Genomic DNA, 21931 nt, shown 5'->3' on the forward strand with positions numbered 1-21931 from the left:
ATGAAGTGAGAGTAGCATTGACATATATACATGTAAAATAGATAGCTATCTATTTTACATGTATATATTTACCACATGTAAAATAGATAGCTAGTGGGAAGCAGCTGCATAGCACAGGGAGATCAGCTCGGTGCTTTGTGACCACCTAGAGGGGTGGGATAGGGAGAGTGGAGAGACACACAAGAGGGAGGTGATATGGGGCTATATTATACATATAGCTGATTCACTTTGTTATACAGCAGAAACTAACACACCATTGTAAAGCAATTATACTCCAATAAAGATGTTAAAAAAAAATGAAGATGATGAGCTTCTTTCATCTTCTTTGTATAACAGCTGGTACTAGGTATGTGTACTGCCCAGAACATAGGGGTAGGCATATGTTTCTTTCACTGTCACATTCTGTATATTGAAAGGCAATTGTCATTGTTTACAAATGACACTGAGCAATAGAGTATCTATATATGATTTTAATATATTATAAAACATTTGTTTTGCTTTGTCAAGAGTCTGCTACTGATTTATTTAATAAATATGATACACACATCCAATTCTGTCACACAATTTTCTTTTTTCTTTATTTTCCGTATGATATGAGTAGAATAATTAACTTTCTGATTTTTTATGATACCTGCCATAGATTTATGACATGATCTGAGATCAAAATACTAATAAATTTGTACTTACCATAAAGGATTGCAAGCAGAGACAGTGGCATGACAAGTAGTCCCACTAGCATATCAGCAATGGCTAGGGACATTAAGAAATAATTGGTGGCATTGTGCAGTTTCTTTTCCAAGCTTACTGCCATGATAACGAGAATGTTGCCACCTATTGTCAAGATTATTATTATGACGATTGAAAGTGCTGGCCAGTTTTGTACCCCGTCTGGGAATTTGAAGCGTCCACCATCGGAGGTATTGAAAATGTCAGTTACTATGGCTGCTACTGGGCTCACAGAAATATCACATTGCCAAACCAATAGGCCAATCAGGTGCACACTGAAAATTAAGAAAAAAATAATCAGGTATATATTATATTGCTTGTACCTAATAAATTACTTATATAAAACAACTGCTTTTCCTTTAACAATCATTATTATCATCATCATCATTTCTACTCTCAATTAAGCCTCAGTATCTCTTCTTTCTCTCCCCCAAATACTTTTGTTGAATGCTTAATATGAGTCAGGCACTTAGCTTACTGAAATATATATGTATAATCTCATTTGATCTCATACAACATCCTCATGAAGTCAGTACTGATTTATATCTATTATGAATAAGGAGAGACTGAGGTTCAGAGAAGTTAAGTAACTTTCTCAAGGAAATATAGCCAGTAAGTAGCAGGGGCAGGGTCTGTACTCAAGTCCCATTGAATTCAATGCCTGTGTTTTAGACTTTTACTCTCTACCCTCAATCTGAATTGTTTGACTTGCTGAGTGACTTTATGCTGGCCCATAATTTCTTAATATCTGTCCTGTAAATTTTCCTTCTACCTGACACTCTCCCCATTTCTGTCCTATGTTTTCTGGTGGTCTTCTAGGTTAGAAAATGATTTGTGGTGATAACTCCTATGGGTTTGCTGCTTTCCTATGCTGGAAAAGAAATCTCTTAAGTCATTTAAAATGTACACCTCTCATGATGGTACTTATGTAGAGTTTTACTGGTAGGAATTTCAGGCCAAGTGGCAGACTAATGCAAGAGAGACAGACGTGGTTATGTTTTGTGCATTCCAAATTAATTTCCCCTGATGGTGATATGAGATTTATTCAGGTTTCATACATTAATGTAAGTCCCTAAAGTGTCTAATGAAACTGATATTTATTTTCCTTAATAAGATAAACAAGAAAGATAAGTATATTCAATATTTCCTGATTAAAAGCAAGAATTATTATCTGTGAATGACTGTCTTATTGTATTCTATGTTCAGTAATAGTTATTTAATGAATACTAAGCAACAACTATACTATATGTACTAGTTGTTAAACCCTGATATTATTTATAGAGAAGAAATTTTCCTCTACTGGTACGATATGTGCTAACCAATTCTCTATGCAACAAAATCGCGTGGGGGATGGAACACATGACATTACAAAATCCAGAATCTGTGAGTTCTCCATGTAAAAGTTTTGATTTCATTATCTCATTCAATTGTTCTTTGAGCTAAAAATATTATTTCTACAGGGAAAATATATGTGTGATTAGATTGACTATCACTTATTATCAGTCATCAGAGAAACTTGCAGTAGTAACACTAGATGATTATGATTATCATAATTGTATCTATAATATTACACACACACACACACACACACACACACACAGACACGCACACACACCCCATACTTTCTGAACCAAAACTGGAACACTGAACTTGAAAAATTATTGGCCTTATTTAAACTTAAGTAAGATAATAATTTTCTACCATGTTTAAACATTATTTATCTTAATATCTTGTTAATATACTTTATGTATTTTAACGTAATGAAGAAATCATGAAAATATTTTGACTTTCTCATTCTACAAGGGGTGAAAGCTAGTATTTCAGACATTTAGCTTAAAACTACTTCCTCGTTAGTCAAAGCTACCTGATATCCTAAGCATCACGTTGGTGGGAGACATACATAGTAATTTTTTTCAAATAATGAGAAGTAATCATTAAATTCTTTCCTATGCTGGATGTATTCTTTTTTCCTGGGACATAAAAAATAAGCTAAAATAATATGTGATTCAAAAAATCTATATAATAATTAATTTGTGATTAAAGTGAATAGAAATTATTGAAATAAAGGACCAAATAAATAGAAGCAAGGTATTTGCTTTCAGCTTTGATTATTCTGTCACTGTATTTGTTGCATTTGGCATGTGGCCAATGTCCTGGCTACATGACCTAAATGATTTTTTTTGACCAGTCACTTAACCTCCCAGAAGATCAATTTCCTCATCTTTACAATGAGGATGATCTTTATCCCATTATTGTTGTGAAAATTAAATGATATATGTAAAGTCTCAAAATAATACCTTTGTCGTAATAGGCCCTCAGTAAATGTTGGAACTTACCTTCTTTCTGCCTTCAAAGTTAAACAAAAGTATTTTGTGGTAGCTATGCCCTAACTCAGTGTACTTCAAAATTTGTGAAGAATTTAAGTCCTGGTTTTATTTTAAGAAGGTACTTATTTATGCAGAACTGGCTCAGATAGTAATTTTAAATCCAAGGTCTTTTCTGGCCTAGCTGTTGAAAAACATGTTCTTCTGAAATTAAAAAAAAAAATTCTGGTTTAAATTAGTTGATGATCATTTCAAGTAGCCCCACAAGACTTTATGCTCACAATAATATGCTGCATCTTCAATCATCAGTTGCAGAATCACAAATATATTTATTTTTAAGCCTAGATAATATGGTCCTAACAGGATATGCAGTGCAACTTCAAATTTTCTCAGTAAATTGTGAAAACATCTAAATCCTTTCACATTTCTGTAAAATTGGTAGAAGAATGCAAAATAAAATTTTATATAACAGAAGTACATGGAAAACTATGTCCAATTATAAATTTTATGAATTTTATGGGTACCTTAGAACTTTGGGGTAGAATACCACTTAAAACATTCATCTTGCCTACCCCTGCTGGTCAAATATATTTTTACTTTTTATTAAAGAGTCCATGAGACAAATACTGAATTATTGAGGAAGCTTGTAGAATCTAAATATATCTTTTGTGAATTATTAAATAAAGTAATGGTGTTGGGAAAAATCCTGACAGAGTTTTTACTTCAGTTTCCTGGTTTCAATTCAATCCAATTTAATAAATTCTTATTGAGCACTACTTATGAGCAAATTATTATGATTTTTACTGCAGTCAATCCTATTTTCTACAGTATTGTAATCAAGAATTGGCTGTATTCTAATTAAACCTAATTTCTAACATTTACATGCTCAGTGAAAAACATAGTCCTTTTACAGAAGAGGAGTAATCTAGGTCTTGTTTCTAAAGCTTATGTTGATTGCTATTAAGCCCACAGAAGTCTCATAAAATACGTACACAAAAATCACAATTTCTATCTGAACAATTCAAATAACATTCATTGCTACTAAGTTTTGAATGAAAATATCTGACATTCTTAGTAGATAAACAAAATTAAAATTTGATTTAAAAGTCTGAGTACATTTTAAATCTGAGTTTTTGCATGGCATATGACAATGGGCGTTATTAGAAGAAATGAATGATCCCTTGTTTCTCTTAATGTAATGGAAAAAATTCTATGTGAATTCTTTAATTCCATAGCTGAATAATTTGGTACCCTTTAAGGTAGCCCTGAATTTGGTATATGGATCAAGGGCTATATACTAAGTTGGCACAGGCACATGGAGTAGGAACATTTGTCCTTTCGTTTTCCCAGACCTGGCTCTTTTCCCTTCTTTATCACTGTCCTTCACCCTTTCCTTTTCCTCTCTGCTCTAGTTTTCTTAGAATCACATATCCTTGAGACTATCATCACTACAAGGTACAGAGACATCCAAGATGGGCTATAATGGTGCATATTGCAGAGGATCCAGTGTTGATGTACTTTATATCTACACTGCTCTGTAAACTTTTTCCTCAGTGAGCACTTTTATAGAAATCACAGAGGAGACTGTGCAGGAGCAAGGCGATTCAAGGCTTCTCAGTTGTACTGATCAGAGTTTACAGAGCCCTGGATCTTGTTTTCCATGCCCCCATTCCTCAAAGAGTAGGTTTAGAAGAAAGCAACCCAACGTTTTACTAAGTTAAAAAGAAGATATACCTGGATTAGATCATGTTTTGAATTGCTTAGTGCTTGAATTCAATGCTTTTCTTATCACTTTTATGTTATGTTCTATTGACTTTAACTACTGGTTCATTGTTTCAAGGCTACATCCTGTCCAGCTACATCCTCCAACCCCTATTCCCTGACTTCTCGCTCATTCTTTTGCAACCTTAACTATTTTTCATAAAACCAGAGACTTGTAAAGACATTTATTCTCTTGGCTGTTTAATTCATGCAGGAAGGAAGAGGAAAGAACCTTTCTCATTTCTACATTTTAACCAGACAGAAAGCAACCACAAGTATCGGAATTATTTTTGAATGATATTACTTGTTTGAACATATGAGTGGTTGTGTTTAATTGGAGTTCAAGTTATTGGTTTTTTTCCCATTTATTGTTTTTGAATAGAAAACACCAGTAATATTAGTCTATTGGAATGCAAGTCATTTATACAGATTGAGGCAAATATAGCTGAATAATCATATAAAAACCTTTTTAACATTTTTGAGCAAACTACTATGAAAAGTTATTTTTAAAAAATAATAGGTAATAACATCCTTACAGGAACGAGTGCACTGCCTTCCTCAGGTTCACCATAATTGCTTCAGTCTTAAGCAACCAAAGTTTAAAATTGAGAAGAGGAAATTTAACAGACTGGATTCATTATGCCATCCTTTCTGGGGAGAGAAAAAAGAAAAAGAGAGTTAGTTAAAGGTTTAAATAACTTTAATAACCTTTGATTAAATAAAAGTAAATATATTTATTAAGTGATAAGAAATAATCAATACTAAATTGCAAGCATATTATATAAGTGATTAAAAAATGGCAAAGAGAATAGAGTTTTCATTTATTTACCAATATACAACCATAATAATTTTTCTAAAATTTCTTGTATATACTTTCTTTATATGGGGCTTCTACTAATTCTCCCCCTGCTGGAGTACAAAGCAATATTTTGAAGAAGAAATTAAGAATATATGCTTCTTCATTTGCAAACTATTGGGGGAAAGTTTGTGATCTAATAATTAAGTAGCATGTATAAAGTAAAAAGGTTTCATCTTATAGAACAATGAAAAACTAAAACAAGTTTTAAGCATTTTTATAAAGTGAACATATTTTGTACAACACTTCTAACTTTTTTTTTCCAGTGAAGCAATTTGCTTTTTCATAGATAGCTTTCTTTATACTTTTGCATTAACCAACAATATTATCCAGAGGGTAGCCACAGGTTTATACCAAAATAAATGAGTTGATTAAGTTTACCTAATTAAATATAGCAACAACCCTATGAACCAACTAGTTAGTATCCAACAGATAATATGCTGCAGTCAGGGCACATGGGATAATGTTGAAAATTGCAAACAAAAGGTCAGTTGCACTCGATGATTGAAAAAAAAAATTTAGTTTCAATTATTGATTAAGAACTGACAGTTCATCTTCAAAGGAATTAGGAAGGAAATATGAACACTCTACAAATATCAAAGAATTTCAGAGTGAGTACCTTTGATTTCTGTAGGCTATTTTTGAAGGAGTTATTGGTTGCAATGCAAAACCCCACCAAATATTTACATAAGAGATTATTCACCACTTAGCCCTCACTATATTCAGTGTGCTAAAATGTTGGCCAAGAGCAGACTGGATGCAAATTTGCTGAGGATCTCTGCTGTGCTCCTTGTGGAAATAATACCTTTACACGGAGTAAAACGTCTCACTATGAATTTTTACATTGATATTGAAGAAATACCCAGCGTGAATTCTAATGATTAACACAGAGACCCCTTGGTTTTTCTGCATAGCAATTCTTAACTGGGAATAGAGTAGGTAAACCTCTCTGTTTTTCATGTTGCCTTCTCTATATCTTCTTTTTTTAAAATTTTGATTATACTCTCTTCTCATACCAAACATGTAACTGTATTCTTTTTGGGGATCACAAGCTATTATAAGAGTGAAGAGGGCTTCCCTGGTGGCGCAGTGGTTGAGAGTCCGCCTGCCAATGCAGGGGACACGGGTTTGTGCCCCAGTCCGGGAAGATCCCACATGCTGCGGAGCAGCTGGGCCCGTGAGCCATGTCCGCTGAGCCTGTACGTCAGGAGCCTGTGCTCCGCAACAGGATAGGCCACAACAGTGAGAGGCCCACGTACCGCAAAAAAACAAACAAAAGTGAAGATTGTGATGTTAAGTTTGCATGTAGTGGGCTGTCAATGAGAAAAATTTAGTTGTGTATGTGTGTGGGTGGGGAGAGAGAGAAAGGGAGAGAGAAGGGGAGAAAGAGTAGAATAGCTTGAGAACATGGAATATTGAAAAGTCATTGCTTTTGTTTAACTCGTAAATATTTTCAAGGAATATGATAAAAATTTGTCAGTAATCTTTTTCAGTGTTTTCTAGTTCCTTTTAGAAATTTGGAAATAAAATTTTACCAGAAATAATTGCACCTCCGTATGTTTCCCATCTTATTCAACAGCACTCTTATTCTAGTCAGTCAAGCTACAAATTTAATTTATTCTCACTTCTTATCCCTCAACTCTCACTTGTGAGTTCTCTTAGTGCTACCTACACAAAAATTTATCCCCAAATCATCCCCTTAACTACTGTATGAGAAATGTTCTGTGAGTAATTCTACAAAAAGGGGAGGGGATGCAAAATCTCTTAAAGCCTTGGAAAAGAAATTAATAAGAGAAACAAACAAACAAAAAACAACTCTAATTTAACACTGATCTGCATACCTCTCAGATTTCACCAATCTTTCATAATGGAATTCTCATGATTGTGTGAACACACACACAAAAATATGTGTGAGTTCAGGTATTCAAATTTGGGAGGACTTGTGTTTTATAAAATAAATTAAAAAATCACATGGGATAACTGACAGAGTAATTGATTAATTTTTAATGAGAATTTATGATTCTTATGGAAACTATGTTTGATCATGTAGCAACATAATAAGAATATATATACACATTTATATGTGTGTATGTATGTATATATGTATTTGTGTTTGTGTATATATATATATATATATATATATATATATATATATAAAATTTTGTGTAGAGAAAAGCATTGATTAACCTGAAATTATCTCAAGCATGAAGAGAAAATTACAGATTAAGTCACAGAAATAAGTTCAGGATCAGTAAATACACATTCAGACCAATCTCTCATTTCTTTCTGCAACATAAATCACAAATCTTTTCATGCTCTCTCTAAAGCTCTGTAAGATCTTCAGGCATCACTAACAGTAACTACGTTTGCTAAGGCAAAAAAGGGGACAAATATTAGTTTTCATATAGTTCTTAATAGTACACAGATATTGCAGAATAACTTCAGTTAATGTGGAATTTCAACTAAGCAAAACTCATATCCTGAGCATTATATTTAATTGATGCCTATGAAATCTATGCCCATATGTCAACATGTGTCATCTGTCATATAGCATACATCATCAAAAATAGTGTGAGCACTTGAAAATAATTGGCCCTAAATAAGATCTCCACTCTATATTCAGAACTAAATTTCGAACTATCAGAATCAGTATCACTCATAGAAATACTTAAAAGCCATTATTAATAATCATCTTGGAAGTGAAATTATTTTTAAAAAAGCAAAAAAAAAAAAAAACACTTTGGGGAAGAAAGACTGGCATGAATTAAAAAGAACAAAAGCTATTTTTGACTCTTCCAACATGGTTGCAGGCTAGACTTGGGAATTTGTTGGTTTCATAGCTAATTGGTGTGATTCTCATTTAGCTCTAAATTTAAGAATGACTATGACGGGACCTGGCTAAGATTTCTTCAGCACACAGCTTTGATTTTGACTTCTTCTGAGTGACGTTATAAGGGTTTTGCATGGTCATGAGTTTAGTCATGCTACGCCTCTTGCCTTCATTGGGCAATAATGTGATGATTCACTTGGAAGACCAGTACCATGCTCTCTCTAAGAGATACCTAGTTTTCCATGCCAATTTGCCATCCAAGTGGTGGGAGATATATGACCATCCTTGTGATCCATAGAATACTTATTAAATTCATTTGTGAAAACTACAAAGATGAGGAAGGGAAATCAGTTTTGCACATTATCTCAGTTTTACACATATTTAGCTGATAAAAGTGCATCTACATTGCTCTCTTTTCGAAGTAATAACAAGAACAACAACAAGAGGAAAAAAACCCATGATTTTGGACTCCAGTAAAGCCATAATTGAGGATTAGGTTTAAGAGTCAACTGTTAAACCAGTAGAGAGTAGACATTAGAGAAAAAACATAAAGGGAGAGGGCAGCAAATAAAGTGGAAAGAATAGGCAAAAGGGAAAATGTCAAGGGAATGTATTCTGAGAAAGAACAGAGTGCATACGGTGTGATTTGTCTAAAAGGAGATTGATTGCTGGTGAGCTTAGCACCGTTTCAGTAAAGTAGTGTAGAAAGGATCTAGAATGTAGTTGGATGAAGGGAAGAGAAGAGGACTAGCCAGGTGAGCGGAGGTGGTTGGTGAGGAAATGGAAAATGTTCAAAGGGTTTTGTCCAATGCAGCAGAGGCAGATGTGTACTAAATGTGTACTAAAGACAACTTTTTGAGAGGAAGAACCATCTAAGCGTACTTTCCAGGTAACTCCCACATTCCTTAGTGAAGTGCTGGGTACAAAGTAATTGGCTGATTGAAGGAAAGGGAAAGGGAGAGAATTGAAGTGATTGAAGGTGTGACATCAAAATATCCTAAGAATAAAGGGAGAGCTGTGGTTTTGTCCTAATTGTGTTTGGAGAGGATAAAAGTCTACAACTTTATTGAAAACCCTGGACATTTCCTTACACCTTCTAAGCTAACCATTTATAGTTCATTTTTACCATTACCTTTTCCACCTTTGACACTGAAGAAAGATTGTTCATGTTTCAATCACATTTTCTGTCCTCAAACTGTTTCTTATTCTTATTCTTTCTTTCCCAGACAAGGTCAAACATAATATTGATGAGGTTAAAAAGGAAATGCCAGTGTTTCTACTTGATGTTTTAACAAAATTTGGGGGGTATACAGTAACCCATAAAAAGACATAGTTTACATTAGATTTCTGGAAATTCCATGAGCTCATCATGGTGATGCAGCAGATTGGTTTCTCTCATACCAAAGAGCCTACATCTGACACTAAATGTTGTTAAAAATTATTGAATAGACAGTTAACTGAGATCATTCTTCTCTGATTTTTTATAATAAAGCATTTAAGAATTGAATGATAATATACGAAGAGGTTTAATTTTTGTCAGTTTTCTCGGTTCAGAAATTATGGACTCATAATCTTAAAATATAAATCTTCCTTCTGTTTACTATAGCCTCTGAGCTTTCAGCAGATGGCTAGTTCAAAAGTGAATTAGTCACAAATGTTTAAATTAGTCCCGGGAAGACTATATTAATGTAGCACAGATTTACAACATTTTGAGGGGAAATCTTTTAATTCAAAAATTGTTCTTAGGACTAATGAATGTTGTAGGAATTTTTCTTTCAACTTCAAATGTGATGTAGAGATTTTCTAATAAAATATACAGTTGTCATAGGAAAAATTCACCTTTGCTAACCACAGTCAAGTCAGATAATAACTATTTATGGTTTTAATAAAAATTGCTAAGTTATCCAGTTATAATCAATGTGATCAAAAACTCTTCTACAATAAAGAAAAAAAAAATACCCTGCTCTTCCATCAGTCAATCCAGGATTTTAAAGCATGTTAGGCTCACTTAGAAATTTATTCTAGGAAGTTAAATAAATTCAAAACTTCTATATTCAAGTAAGGTCTTAATTTATTCTACAATTATGAATTCACAGAACTCCTAGGGCTGAAAAACTTATGAGTGATAACATAATCCAGTCCTCTGCCTTCAGACAGGCCTATATTTAATCTACTTTAAGAAATTTGATAATTGATGTTCTTTAGAACAACCTTTGGGAAAGGCAATTTCATGACCTTCGAATGTTTAGCAATCTGCTTTGCCAGAAAATGTTGCTTTATATTAGGCAAAAAGCCTCAAGCTAACAGTCTTCAATGGGAATGATTAGTTCTTTACTAAATCGAGTATCTATATCACAGGATAATATGATACTAGCAACTTGCTTACTGCATCTTTCTTTGGTTTGCCTGAGAATGCAGCCCTTCAGACACAGAAATGCACATTTCCTCATAAAGTGCCATCGAGAAATCTAACTTTTCTGAATATGCAATTATATATGTTGGGTGATTTTATAATCTCTTCTCCAAACTGAGGTACTTTTGTAAGTGAAGGCTAGGGGCCGGGAGCATTAACTGGATGAGACTCTGGGTCTCTCTTGGGCATTTCATTAGATCTTCTATTTGAATGCAGATCTAGTGTCATTACTGTCCTTTCCTTCCTCCACCCCCTCAAGATAAATGTAAGTGGTTGTTTATGCAAATTCAACTGTTCCTCTTGTACTTGAAATTAAAATGAAACATGAAATAGTTTCTCCTTATTTGTATTTACTAAATGCTTCTGCTTGCATTTTACATATTTCATGAGAGTGATTACTGTTTAATTTAGTGAGACATTACAAGATAGTTAACTCCTAAAATCTACAGTATATAAAATCCTGTTTTTCACAGCTAGACCTATTCCATTTACCTAAAATAATACTTCAAATACAAAATAGCCTCCAAATTGATAGAGTTAAAATAGCTATCAAAATCACTCCGTGATAGTAGTGTTGGGTCCCAGGTCAGGCTGCCCCCAAATATGCTTCAATGGCATATTGATTATTTTCAATTAAAATTAAGAAACAGACAATGCAAGAGGGACACTCTGACCCTCCTTTCTGTCTCCCTGAAAGCAGGAAATAAATATCGTATGCACTCCTTGCATTTGGAAGTAGGACATCCTTATTGCCAGAGATGGGGAATTTGGGACCAAGAAGTCTATATAAACAAACCTTGTTACTTCTTTAATTTACTATCTCAAGCTCAAACTCTGTTTAGATTCCTCACTAGTTAAGCACCCAAAGCCTAAGTTTCTTTGTCCTGTCAACGCCTCACAAATTTATTGTGTCCTTGTCTAAAAATTATAAAAGCTGCCTGCTTTAGCCACTTCTTAGGTCCTATTTCTATGAGTGCTTCATATGCATGAATTAAAATTTGTTTCTTTTTCTCCAGCAAACAAAGTAGAACAGGTCCCTCCTCTCCAGGAACTTATATTCTAGTAGGAGATACAGACAATAAACATTTAAACAAATAAGTAGGATAATTTCAGATAGTAAGAATTGATATGAGTAAAATGGAGTGGCATAATGGGATAAAGAGTGACTGGGGGAAATACTTTAGATGGACTTGGGTATGTAGCCATAGCTTGAGGTTAGATATTTAAAAAAACATTATAATATACTAATAATATGAGCCAGCATTTGCTGGGCCTTCTCAATCACAATAAAAAATCCAGTCCTTTTATACTGGTGAGTTAAGCACACAAGTGTCATTGGTGGGAACAGTTCAACATTTTCTGTTAGTTTGATTTTAATTTTGCAAACTAGGGTGGGAAACTCTCCTTCATCTTTTGCTAAAATACTTAAAATTTAATTGAGCTGCAAACTAAAATGTTTTCCCACTTATATTTACATTGTTGTCTCCTCTCCAAGAAGCAACTCCCACTTCCCTATCATTAGGTTAAGAGATCACAAACTTTTGGCTATATAGCAGGCCCTTCTGTCTGTAGAGGGTTCCAGTTGAGTCGTGAAAAGTGAAAAATTCAATCAGTTGCCCAGATGTATTTATTGCCAAATATCTGGGTACTTGGATACATCTGGACAGCCGAATGAACTCTTAACTTCTCGTCTTTCCAATAGCTCTTCATTTCACAGCTTCAGAATCACCTATATAAAGGGAAGAGAAACAAACAAACAAAAAGCCACTTTGGAGTGGAAGGATCCATCTAGTGCTGGTTCAACTGCCCCATCTAAAAAAAGCAACTCCTACTATTGTTTTGTAAGTTATTATTATACAATGCATATAAATCAGTAAAATTGAGCAATACTATTAAATAACAAATGAATAATGTGAAAATAAAATATATCACAAATTCAAAAAATTGAGCCAAGATTGAAATTAATTGTATAACTGATAAGCTATATAATGTATACATCATTCTAGTACTATTCAGTCCCCTAGGTGTTAAATATGTGAGGTATAGCAAAAAGGACAACGAGGCTGAGAGGTGGGAGACCTCGGTTCTAGTCTTGATTTTATCACTTAGTTGATGTGTGATTTAGGATAAGTCACTGGACCAATTTGGACCTCAGCTTTTTCAACCATGACATGAAAGGGTTGTGATAAAGGATCTCTATCCCTTCTGACTCCAAAAGGCTGTGATTCCGGTTTTCTTCATAAATGTTGAACATTATTCTATGCTATTTTACAAGTAAGATGCTTCTAAATAGCTAAGTTTGGTTACAATTAGATTCTACTTCTATTTATTGCCAGTGAAATGTAGGACATGACATTCATCTGAGAAAGCCTCTTGATTTGAAAGGAACGTGAAAGTGGTTTTTAACCTTGATTATTCTCATGATGCAGCCTGCAAATTAATGTGCATGTATTCTGTCCCATCTCTTCTTTCTGCTTCCTTAAATGATTCTTAAGTATGTATTTCATTCTCAAGGAATTAGGAGACTACCCAGATGCACACAAATTTTAAAACAAAATTATTTGCGATTTTCTGAGTTTAATACTTTACAGAAAAGTGAAGTATAAGAAGTACTGGCCAGTTTCGTGGTTATCTAAAGTTTCATTTCTGCTTTAGTGGTCTAATGCTCAACTAAAACCTGTTTACTGCTTTGTGTACTCTTCTTCCTTTTTATTTATTTATTTAGAAGATATTGGGGGTAGGAGTTTATTAATTAACTTATTTATTTTTGCTGTGTTGGGTCTTCGTTTCTGTGCGAGGGCTTTTTCTAGTTGTGGCAAGTGGGGGCCACTCTTCATCGCGGTGCGCGGGCCTCTCACTATTGTAGCCTCTTGTTGCGGAGCACAGGCTCCAGACACACAGGCTCAGCAGTTGTGGCCCACGGGCCCAGTCGCTCCGCAGCATGTGGGATCCCCCAGGCCAGGGCTCGAACCCGTGTCCCCTGCATTAGCAGGCAGACTCTCAACCACTGTGCCACCAGGGAAGCCTCCCTTTGTATTTATTTATGGAGAAAAATGTACTGCAATTCGACAACTTTGAAAATACTGTTTCTTGCACCAATTCTGTGAACTTTATATCAGATGGTGTTAATATTTAGAGAAACAGAGCTGCCTATTTTATAACTCCTCTCAGTGACATTAAAGCTAAAGTATCAGACAACAAATGACATGTGATATGTTTTCACTTTTTTCCTAACTAGACTCATGAAGAATTCTAATTGCCCTCCCACAGTACATCCTGTACATCTCAGTTTACAAAAATACAATCTGTCAAGAAGTTCAAACTAACATAAATCCTCAAACCCTTTCGCTCATGATTTCAAAGTGTGTACGTGTGTGTGTGTGTGTGTGTGTGTGTGTGTGTGTGTGTGTGTGTATTTTGGGGCTGGGGAATGAAAAGAAAGGTGCAATGAATATACAAATTTTATCATCCTCCATAGCACCATAATCTCATAAGTTGAAATCATTTCATGATGATTCAAAGCCCCTTTGAGTGGTTGAATATTTTCATTCATGTTTTTCAAGCAGGAGAATTAACTTACTTAATTTAAAAAATCTATGAAATATTGATCACTGCACATTTGGCAAAAATAAGCAATTTGTGAAATAACAGTTGCTTCATAACAGCAACACCGGTTTTTACATCTCACTGAAAGATTATTCTATATATAGGCAGTCATGACTGTTCCACCCACTCATGTACAGTAGAGACAGTTTTCTATCACATAGATTCATAGTATAAGATAGACCAACTGTAGGCAACTTTGGTAAAATATCACCATGTTATTCTACAATTTCATCCAAAGTTAAAGTAAAATTAAGAAGAAAAATATAAAAAGGTATTTCTGAGACAATCGAGAAAATGTGAATATGGACTGGAATAGTAGATGGTACCAATGGATTCTTCTTAAAATTGTTAGGTATGGTAATTACATCATGGTTATGTAAGAATATACCCACAATTTTAGAAATGCATGCTGAAATAAAGCAAATTGATTAAAAATAATTCAACAAAGAGAGTGGGAGAGAAAGAAAAAGGGATAGATGAATCAAGCATTGAAAAACCTTATTAATTATTAAATCTGGGTGATAGGTACATGAAGGATCATTATACTATTGTCTCTACTACTGTGTATGTTTGAAAGTTTTTCAAAAGAAATTGTAACTACAAATGAGATATGCTTTCAGGTTATATAGCATGAAAAATATTTAGTTTTCTCAAAGATGGCAGAATTCATTGTTTTATGCCCAACCCAGTTTTTATTTTTAGCACTGTAATATGCCACCAGTCCAGTTATTAAAAAGAAAAACAAAACACAAAACATTATTTTAGCCATCTCTAATATGATGAAGACAATGTATTTTCTCTAGAAAAAAATTGATCTTTCTAGATACTGTAAACTTATCTAGGCCTCTTTCTTCTTTGTTAGCTTTCTTCCCAGTGAATATTATGACAGTGTATTTTGAGAAAAGTAGTCTCCTTGAGTGAACCACGTTTCAAACACCAATTCATTAAAGTCTTTTCATCAGTATACCCTCTCCACTTTAACAACAGCCTACAACAACTTGAACTCTCTCATTTAAGCTATCGAGGGAGATGCAATCATGGTAATTCATTAAATACAGGGCATGGCTCTAATTTGGTAAAGGTCTTAAAAATCTTGCAGGACAACAATTTGATCATTTAGAGGAAGGTGACTGACTGTAAATAAGGTTTTCTGACAGCTTCACATGCAGTATGCATATTACAATATTTAAATTTGCTATGAATTTCTCTAGTAGTTGTAAATTCAAAAGTGGTTCCATCGTGCATGACTGGGCATAATTTTTAACGGTGACTAAATATATTGAAAATTTGCATTGATTAAATGTATTAATTTCTCATTGGAAACCTCTGTTCACTCAGCAGACTTATAAAGGAAAATGTATTTTGTGCTAATCCTCACTGAGGTACGGTGTGACCCCTTTGCCTCATATGTGATTTTATAGACCTTTGAAATTATGCTGGGAAATAGGTTAATGAGAGTACTTTATTCTTTTATTCTCATTTCAGGGTCTTAGTATTTCATGATATCACAGAAATGGCATTTAAATAATGCTTTATTTTTCCAAACGGCATATGATACTGACTAAATTATGCATTTGTTTAACAAAAATATATGCATCACCATGGACATTTGTTCTTCTTAAGTAGTAAATCATAGGTGGTGTTGTTACTTCTATTGTTACATTCAAAAACTGTCACAGGAGTCCTATTTTCTTATTTTACAAATAACAATTTCTAGGTTAAAGTTCTAGGGGCCTATTTTTTTCAAAATGCAGTTACAGTGCTAATGAAACAAAATCCACAAACATTTAATGACCACCTACTGTGTGCCAGGCACTATGACAATTAGTTTCACCTAATTTGAAGTTCCACAACTCATTTTACAGAAAAAGAAACTGCTAGATTCAAAGAGGTTAAGCAGTTTTTCCTAGTAAATAACAAGTCAAGATTCTAAAAGAACATTTTAGGGATTAAAAAACCAACACATTTAGAAAGACAATATAAGCAGAGAGCTTAAGTGCTCATCAGGGCATTGTTCAGTTATTCAACACATTTATTTAATGCCTAGTATGTGCTCGACAATATTCTAGACACTTGGAATACAACAGTAAATAAAGCAAAGACCCCTGCCCATGTAGAGATTACATTCTTGTTCTTTCCACTGATTATCAATTATTTCTTAATGGAGAATATATGTTAAAATAAATTGGTATAATTTCTAAATGTTTTTAAGATTTTACTCATCTCTTCTACAAATAAAAGAATAAAAGTTCTGCAAGCTACTTTTGCCAAATTACCTCAATCCTTAAGGTTACTGAATAACATATTTGTGATTTTATATTCACTGCTGTTCTCTATTGAAACAATTTTTTCCCACCATCTGCTGGTATTGGAGTTCTGAAATAAAATCAGTTGTCACCACATTACTTGTTATTGAAAGAAAGATTCCTTGAGTTTTACAATCTTATTTTAAATTACTAAAATATTTTGGTCCAAATTAAATCCATCTGTATAGAAAAGCAACTTAAAAAATTAAAAGCCAAAGATAGAAGAGTTGGCAATATAGTGCTTCCGTAGCCAATCATATTACATCACACATATATATAGGTTTGAAAAATTCTACAGATTCCACAGAACACTTGCTACTCAGAGAAAGCCAGAAATTATCTAAATGGTCATTGCAATTAACTTGCCAAAAACTGAGAATTTACATTCATAAAACAAGTACTCAGCTCTTGCCAATATTTGTGGAAATTTATTCATCAGCTTCCCACGTACCTTTTGGCTTGATATTTTGCATCTGGCAGTAGAGAAAATCTCAGTACAGGACTTTATATAAAGTTCATGCCACTGAATCTGTCATTGTTGTATACCCTGGGAAATGTTAGTATCTCAGTCACCATTTGTCACCCTAAGATATGTAGAGAGAATAAAGGATCTTCCTGATGGAGTAATCCCTGCAGAAATTTCTCAACATGAAAAGAATATGAGGGACTTCCCTGGAGGCACAGTGGTTAAGAATCTGCCTGACAATGCAGGGGACACGGGTTAGATCCTCAGATGGGGAAGATCCCACATGCTGCGGAGCAACTAAGCCCACGTGCCACAACTACTGAAGGCCACATGCCTAGAGCCCGTGCTCTGTAACAAGAGAATCCCCCGCAATGAGAAGCACGCACACCACAATGGAAAGTAGCCTCCACTTGCCGCAACTAGAGAAAGCCCACGCGCAGCAACAGACCCAAAGCAGCCAAAAATAAGTAAATAAAATATAAATAAATTTATAAAAAAGAATATGAAAAGGGGATGTATAATAATTGTTTCCATTTACTAATTTATTATTATATGCCAAATGCTGTGAGAAATACTTCATATAGTTTTTCTCACTTAATCTTGGCCATGACAACAATGCAATACCAAATTAAAAAATAAATTGAGATGTTAAAATATCACTTATAGATAGTAAGTGGTAGAGCTGGATTCAATTTCAAAATTGTTCATTCCAATGTCTATACTCTTTCACTTTATACCACCAACCCTTACAGTGGTTCTTTGATTCCTATAAGAAACTATAACATTCTCCAAGTTCAACATCGTACCTGTCAATTTCTATGTCTAATAAGTACACTCTCAGGAAAGGTATTGAAGGGAACATTCAAAGACCATCCAACTTCCTGTTTTGACAGTTGAAGCAACTGATCCAGAAGAGATAAATGACTTATCCAGTGTCCTTATGTTAATTTTTGTTGGTGCCAAGATTAGAAGCAAGTCTATTCTCTTTCCAGTCCTTTGATGCTGAGCCTTACCAAGAGCAAAGGGCCTCTAAAAGTCACAGATGTTTAAAGTCTCACTAGTTTATGCGTAACGTTTAGTACCAATGTCTCATATCCTCCCTTTAAATAAAAGAAGTGAAGGAAATGTCATAGACTACACAATTAAATGCAGTAGAAAGCTACTTTGGAATGCATTCCCGAACACCTCACTCTTTAAATATTCAAGAAAAGGAAGTCAGGCAGAAAGGCAGAAAGAAAAAAGGAAGAAAGGAAGGAGAGGAAGAAAATGAGAAGGGAGAAAGGGAAGGAGGGAGGGAGGAAGAGAGAGAGGAAGGGAACAGAAGGAAGAAGGGGAAAGAAAATTGTTTTCAAATCTGTATTAATTCCTGGATGTCTGGAAGCCCCACATGGTTGTGTTATGCATGCTGTTCCAGGACTAACTCTTCAGGAATAGCTGGCAGGGCTATTCTCAAGCATAAGTTGTTTATGCAAAACTTTGTTAAATCTCACAGTTGCTTTCTTGATCATTTAATTTACTGACAACAATAGCAAGGGGACAAAGTGATTTTTAGATACAAGTAACACTTCCATGACTAGAGTAAAAATGTAAAGAAGGCAATTTTGTTCTGTTGGAAAACACAGTAGTTTATGTATTCAAACAAGTAGTATGGAGATAATCCCACCAACTAACAGTCCTAGATTATTAGTTTAATACAGTTTGTGAATTTAGCATAACTGACACAATTATAGGCAAAATAAAACTCCACTAGGAAGGTTTTAAATAGCAAGAAAGATGGCTTTTAGCTTTGGTGCACTAGGATTAACCCAAGTGATTCACATGATGACACTGCCTTTCATCTTATAAAACTAATTGCACTAGTAGTTTTCAAAGCAGAGACTCCTTTCAAGCAACAAAGTGTTCTATTATAGTTTAAGAGTTGTCGAATAATGCCTTCTCCCTCTGGGTCACATAGTTCAGTACGCATAGAAAGTCTTTTGTCCATTTCACATGAAGCTGAATAATACTAACATTTTTTGAGTCAGGTAACCAACTTTTGGAGGACATTATGTCTCTAAACCTTTAAGATAAGGTGTGTAAAATACTGGGATAAGCTTACTTTAACTGTTATTAAAGGAAGACAGAAGTATGCTGCATTTGAATGAGCATTGAATTTTGCGGTCCAAAGACAGAAAGTTGAGTACAACTTTTACTTCTGAACTTTATAACTTTGGGCAACTCATTTAATCCTTCTGTGCCTTTTAAAATCTAGTGTGTAGACAAAAAGATGATAAATGTGAAATTGCTCTGTAAAAAGCTAAATGATTGGCAGATATTAAAATAAAGAGGTATGTTGATTTAGTGAGTAAGTGCATTTTCTGAAATTAGTCAATAGAATCATCTAATTATTTAAAAATCATGGTCAGAGTAACGTGATTAGGTACCAAACTATTTTAGTTAACATTGATCGATTTCCTAATGTGCAACTCTAATACAATATATTCGTAATGAAACAACTCACAATAAACATTTATTTCATCTAGAGTTTTTTCTTTGTCTTCAAAGATTGGGAGGCATGCCAGTTAGGAATGGTTATAATACATTTATGTATAAGTAGTCTTACTTTCAAAAAAAGGGCAAAGTTGACAGAAAGACTGAATTGACTGTATTCAAGCCTGACTAGAACTGAAATCAACAGGGTTTCCATGATACTCAAATGAGAAGATACACAAACACTCTGAGGATTTACACAGGTGGGGAAAGAAAGTCACTCACATAAGCCATGAACTGAAATATGGGAATAAGTGGACCATCAGAAGGAGAAATTATTTCTGATAGTGAAAAAAATCACTCTTTAGTAGCAGGTTCAGCATAAATACGCTCTCTAGTCAGCTTCATCTTCTTTATAATCCTCTGGATTGTAGTACCATCCTGAGCTGAAATCATTAGTTTTTGGCAATCCATTCAAGGGAAAGTGGTAACTGAACAATCATGATGGTTTACTATAAAAGCACATGCTTTCAAACTGATGGGCCTTTTCTGCAGGTTTTTAGTGCATTGAAAAATGCACTATTAATACATCTTTATAAAATATGATAGATATATGTTTTTAATCTAAATGTCTGTAATAATATTTTGCGTAAGAATTCCTTTAAGAAGTTTCTATCACTTCATCATTTTTTAAGCATACATATAGTAAGCACTCAAAAATAGTCTTGAGCTTTTTGAGTTGAAGTTTTAAGGATAACAAGTTCTTAGAGATTTTTTTCTGAGTTAAGTTAGGGTGGCTGGCTGGTATTTATTGACAGTTTGTATTTTCTCTATATATACAACAGCAGTTGAAATCTTTTCTGTTTTTTTTTTTTTTTTTTTTTTTTTTGCAGTACACGGGCCTCTCACTGTTGTGGCCTCTCCCGTTGCGGAGCACAGGCTCCGGACGCACAGCCTCAGCAGCCATGGCTCACGGGCCCAGCCGCTCCGTGGCATGTGGGATCCTCCCGAACCGGGGCACGAACCCGTGTCCCCTGCATCGGCAGGCAGACTCCCAACCACTGCGCCACCAGGGAAGCCCTGTTTGGTTGTTTTTAATAAATTCAAGAAAAAACCAGTCTGGACAAATCTTAAAATCTAATTTTTTTAAAGCACTGATTGATTACATTTCAATTTATTACCATGTAATAATTTTTAAAATAAATTATACGTGATCATTTGATTACTACTTTTCTTTTGACTGGATTACCAAAAACTATAGATTTCAGCATAAGATAGTACTATAATCCAGCCTATTTTATTTTATTTTTATTATTATTTTTTTTGTGTGTGATATGCGGTCCTCTCACTGTTGTGGCCTCTCCCGTTGCGGAGCACAGGCTCCGGACGCGCAGGCTCAGCGGCCATGGCTCACGGGCCCACCCGCTCCGCGGCATGTGGGATCTTCCCGGACCGGGGCACGAACCCGTGTCCCCTGCATCGGCAGGCGGATTCTCAACCACTGCGCCACCAGGGAAGCCCCCAGCCTATTTTAAAGAGGATTAAGCCAACTGGAGAGTGTATTTATGCAAACCGATTTTAACAGATCAGAATTCTTTTTTGCTCTTAAATCTTGAAATGAGCATAAAAGAGTCAAATAACGGGGTTATTTTTACTTTCAAGTTCAAAAAGATCAGGGCAAGCAGGTGTAGAAAAAATGAGCATGTCCAATCTATTTGAAGCTCAAAGCTCATCAGCAAAACATTCTTGAGGCCTCTATTTCAGCAGGGCATTTGTTATTCTAATAAAACAACAATAATAAAATGAAGAGCCAGTGAATTAGGGAAGGCGTATTTTGTCCATCAAACTTTAAAATATGACAGAATGCAATTTTTAATGACAAAGGCAGGTACAATCACATGCCTTCACATCTATTCATAATGATTTAGAGTAGCATGTCAGTCCTATTTACACTCAGCATAATTCATATTCCACTTCAAGGAATAATTCAATGTTTCATTATATTACTTATGTTATTATAAAAGAAAAAGAATTATGAATGAGTACAAAATCACCTGCCAGTATAAACTGCTAGAGTGAAATGAAGAGAAACATTTATTATGCTTATATTATATATACTTTCAAATCTGTAGACTCATGCTTTCCTTGCCAAGAAATTCATATTGAATCATAAG

The 21931-nt window shown here is 34.4% G+C and overlaps 1 protein-coding gene across 1 annotated transcript in view; it reads right to left on the bottom strand.

Moving 5' to 3' along the window:
* The window catches only part of HTR2C (5-hydroxytryptamine receptor 2C), a 256248-nt gene that overhangs the window by 113189 nt on the left and 121128 nt on the right, over window positions 1–21931 (bottom strand). The window contains exons 3-4 of the mRNA XM_059049686.2: window positions 5348–5462; window positions 688–1001 (exon numbers count right to left, since the gene is read on the bottom strand). Of these exons, the coding sequence (XP_058905669.1) occupies window positions 688–1001; window positions 5348–5382 (349 nt within the window). The 5' untranslated portion in view covers window positions 5383–5462. The remainder of the gene's footprint in view (window positions 1–687; window positions 1002–5347; window positions 5463–21931) is intronic.

This window comes from Kogia breviceps, chromosome X (genome assembly GCF_026419965.1).
Source record: "Kogia breviceps isolate mKogBre1 chromosome X, mKogBre1 haplotype 1, whole genome shotgun sequence".
NCBI lineage: Eukaryota > Metazoa > Chordata > Mammalia > Artiodactyla > Physeteridae > Kogia > Kogia breviceps.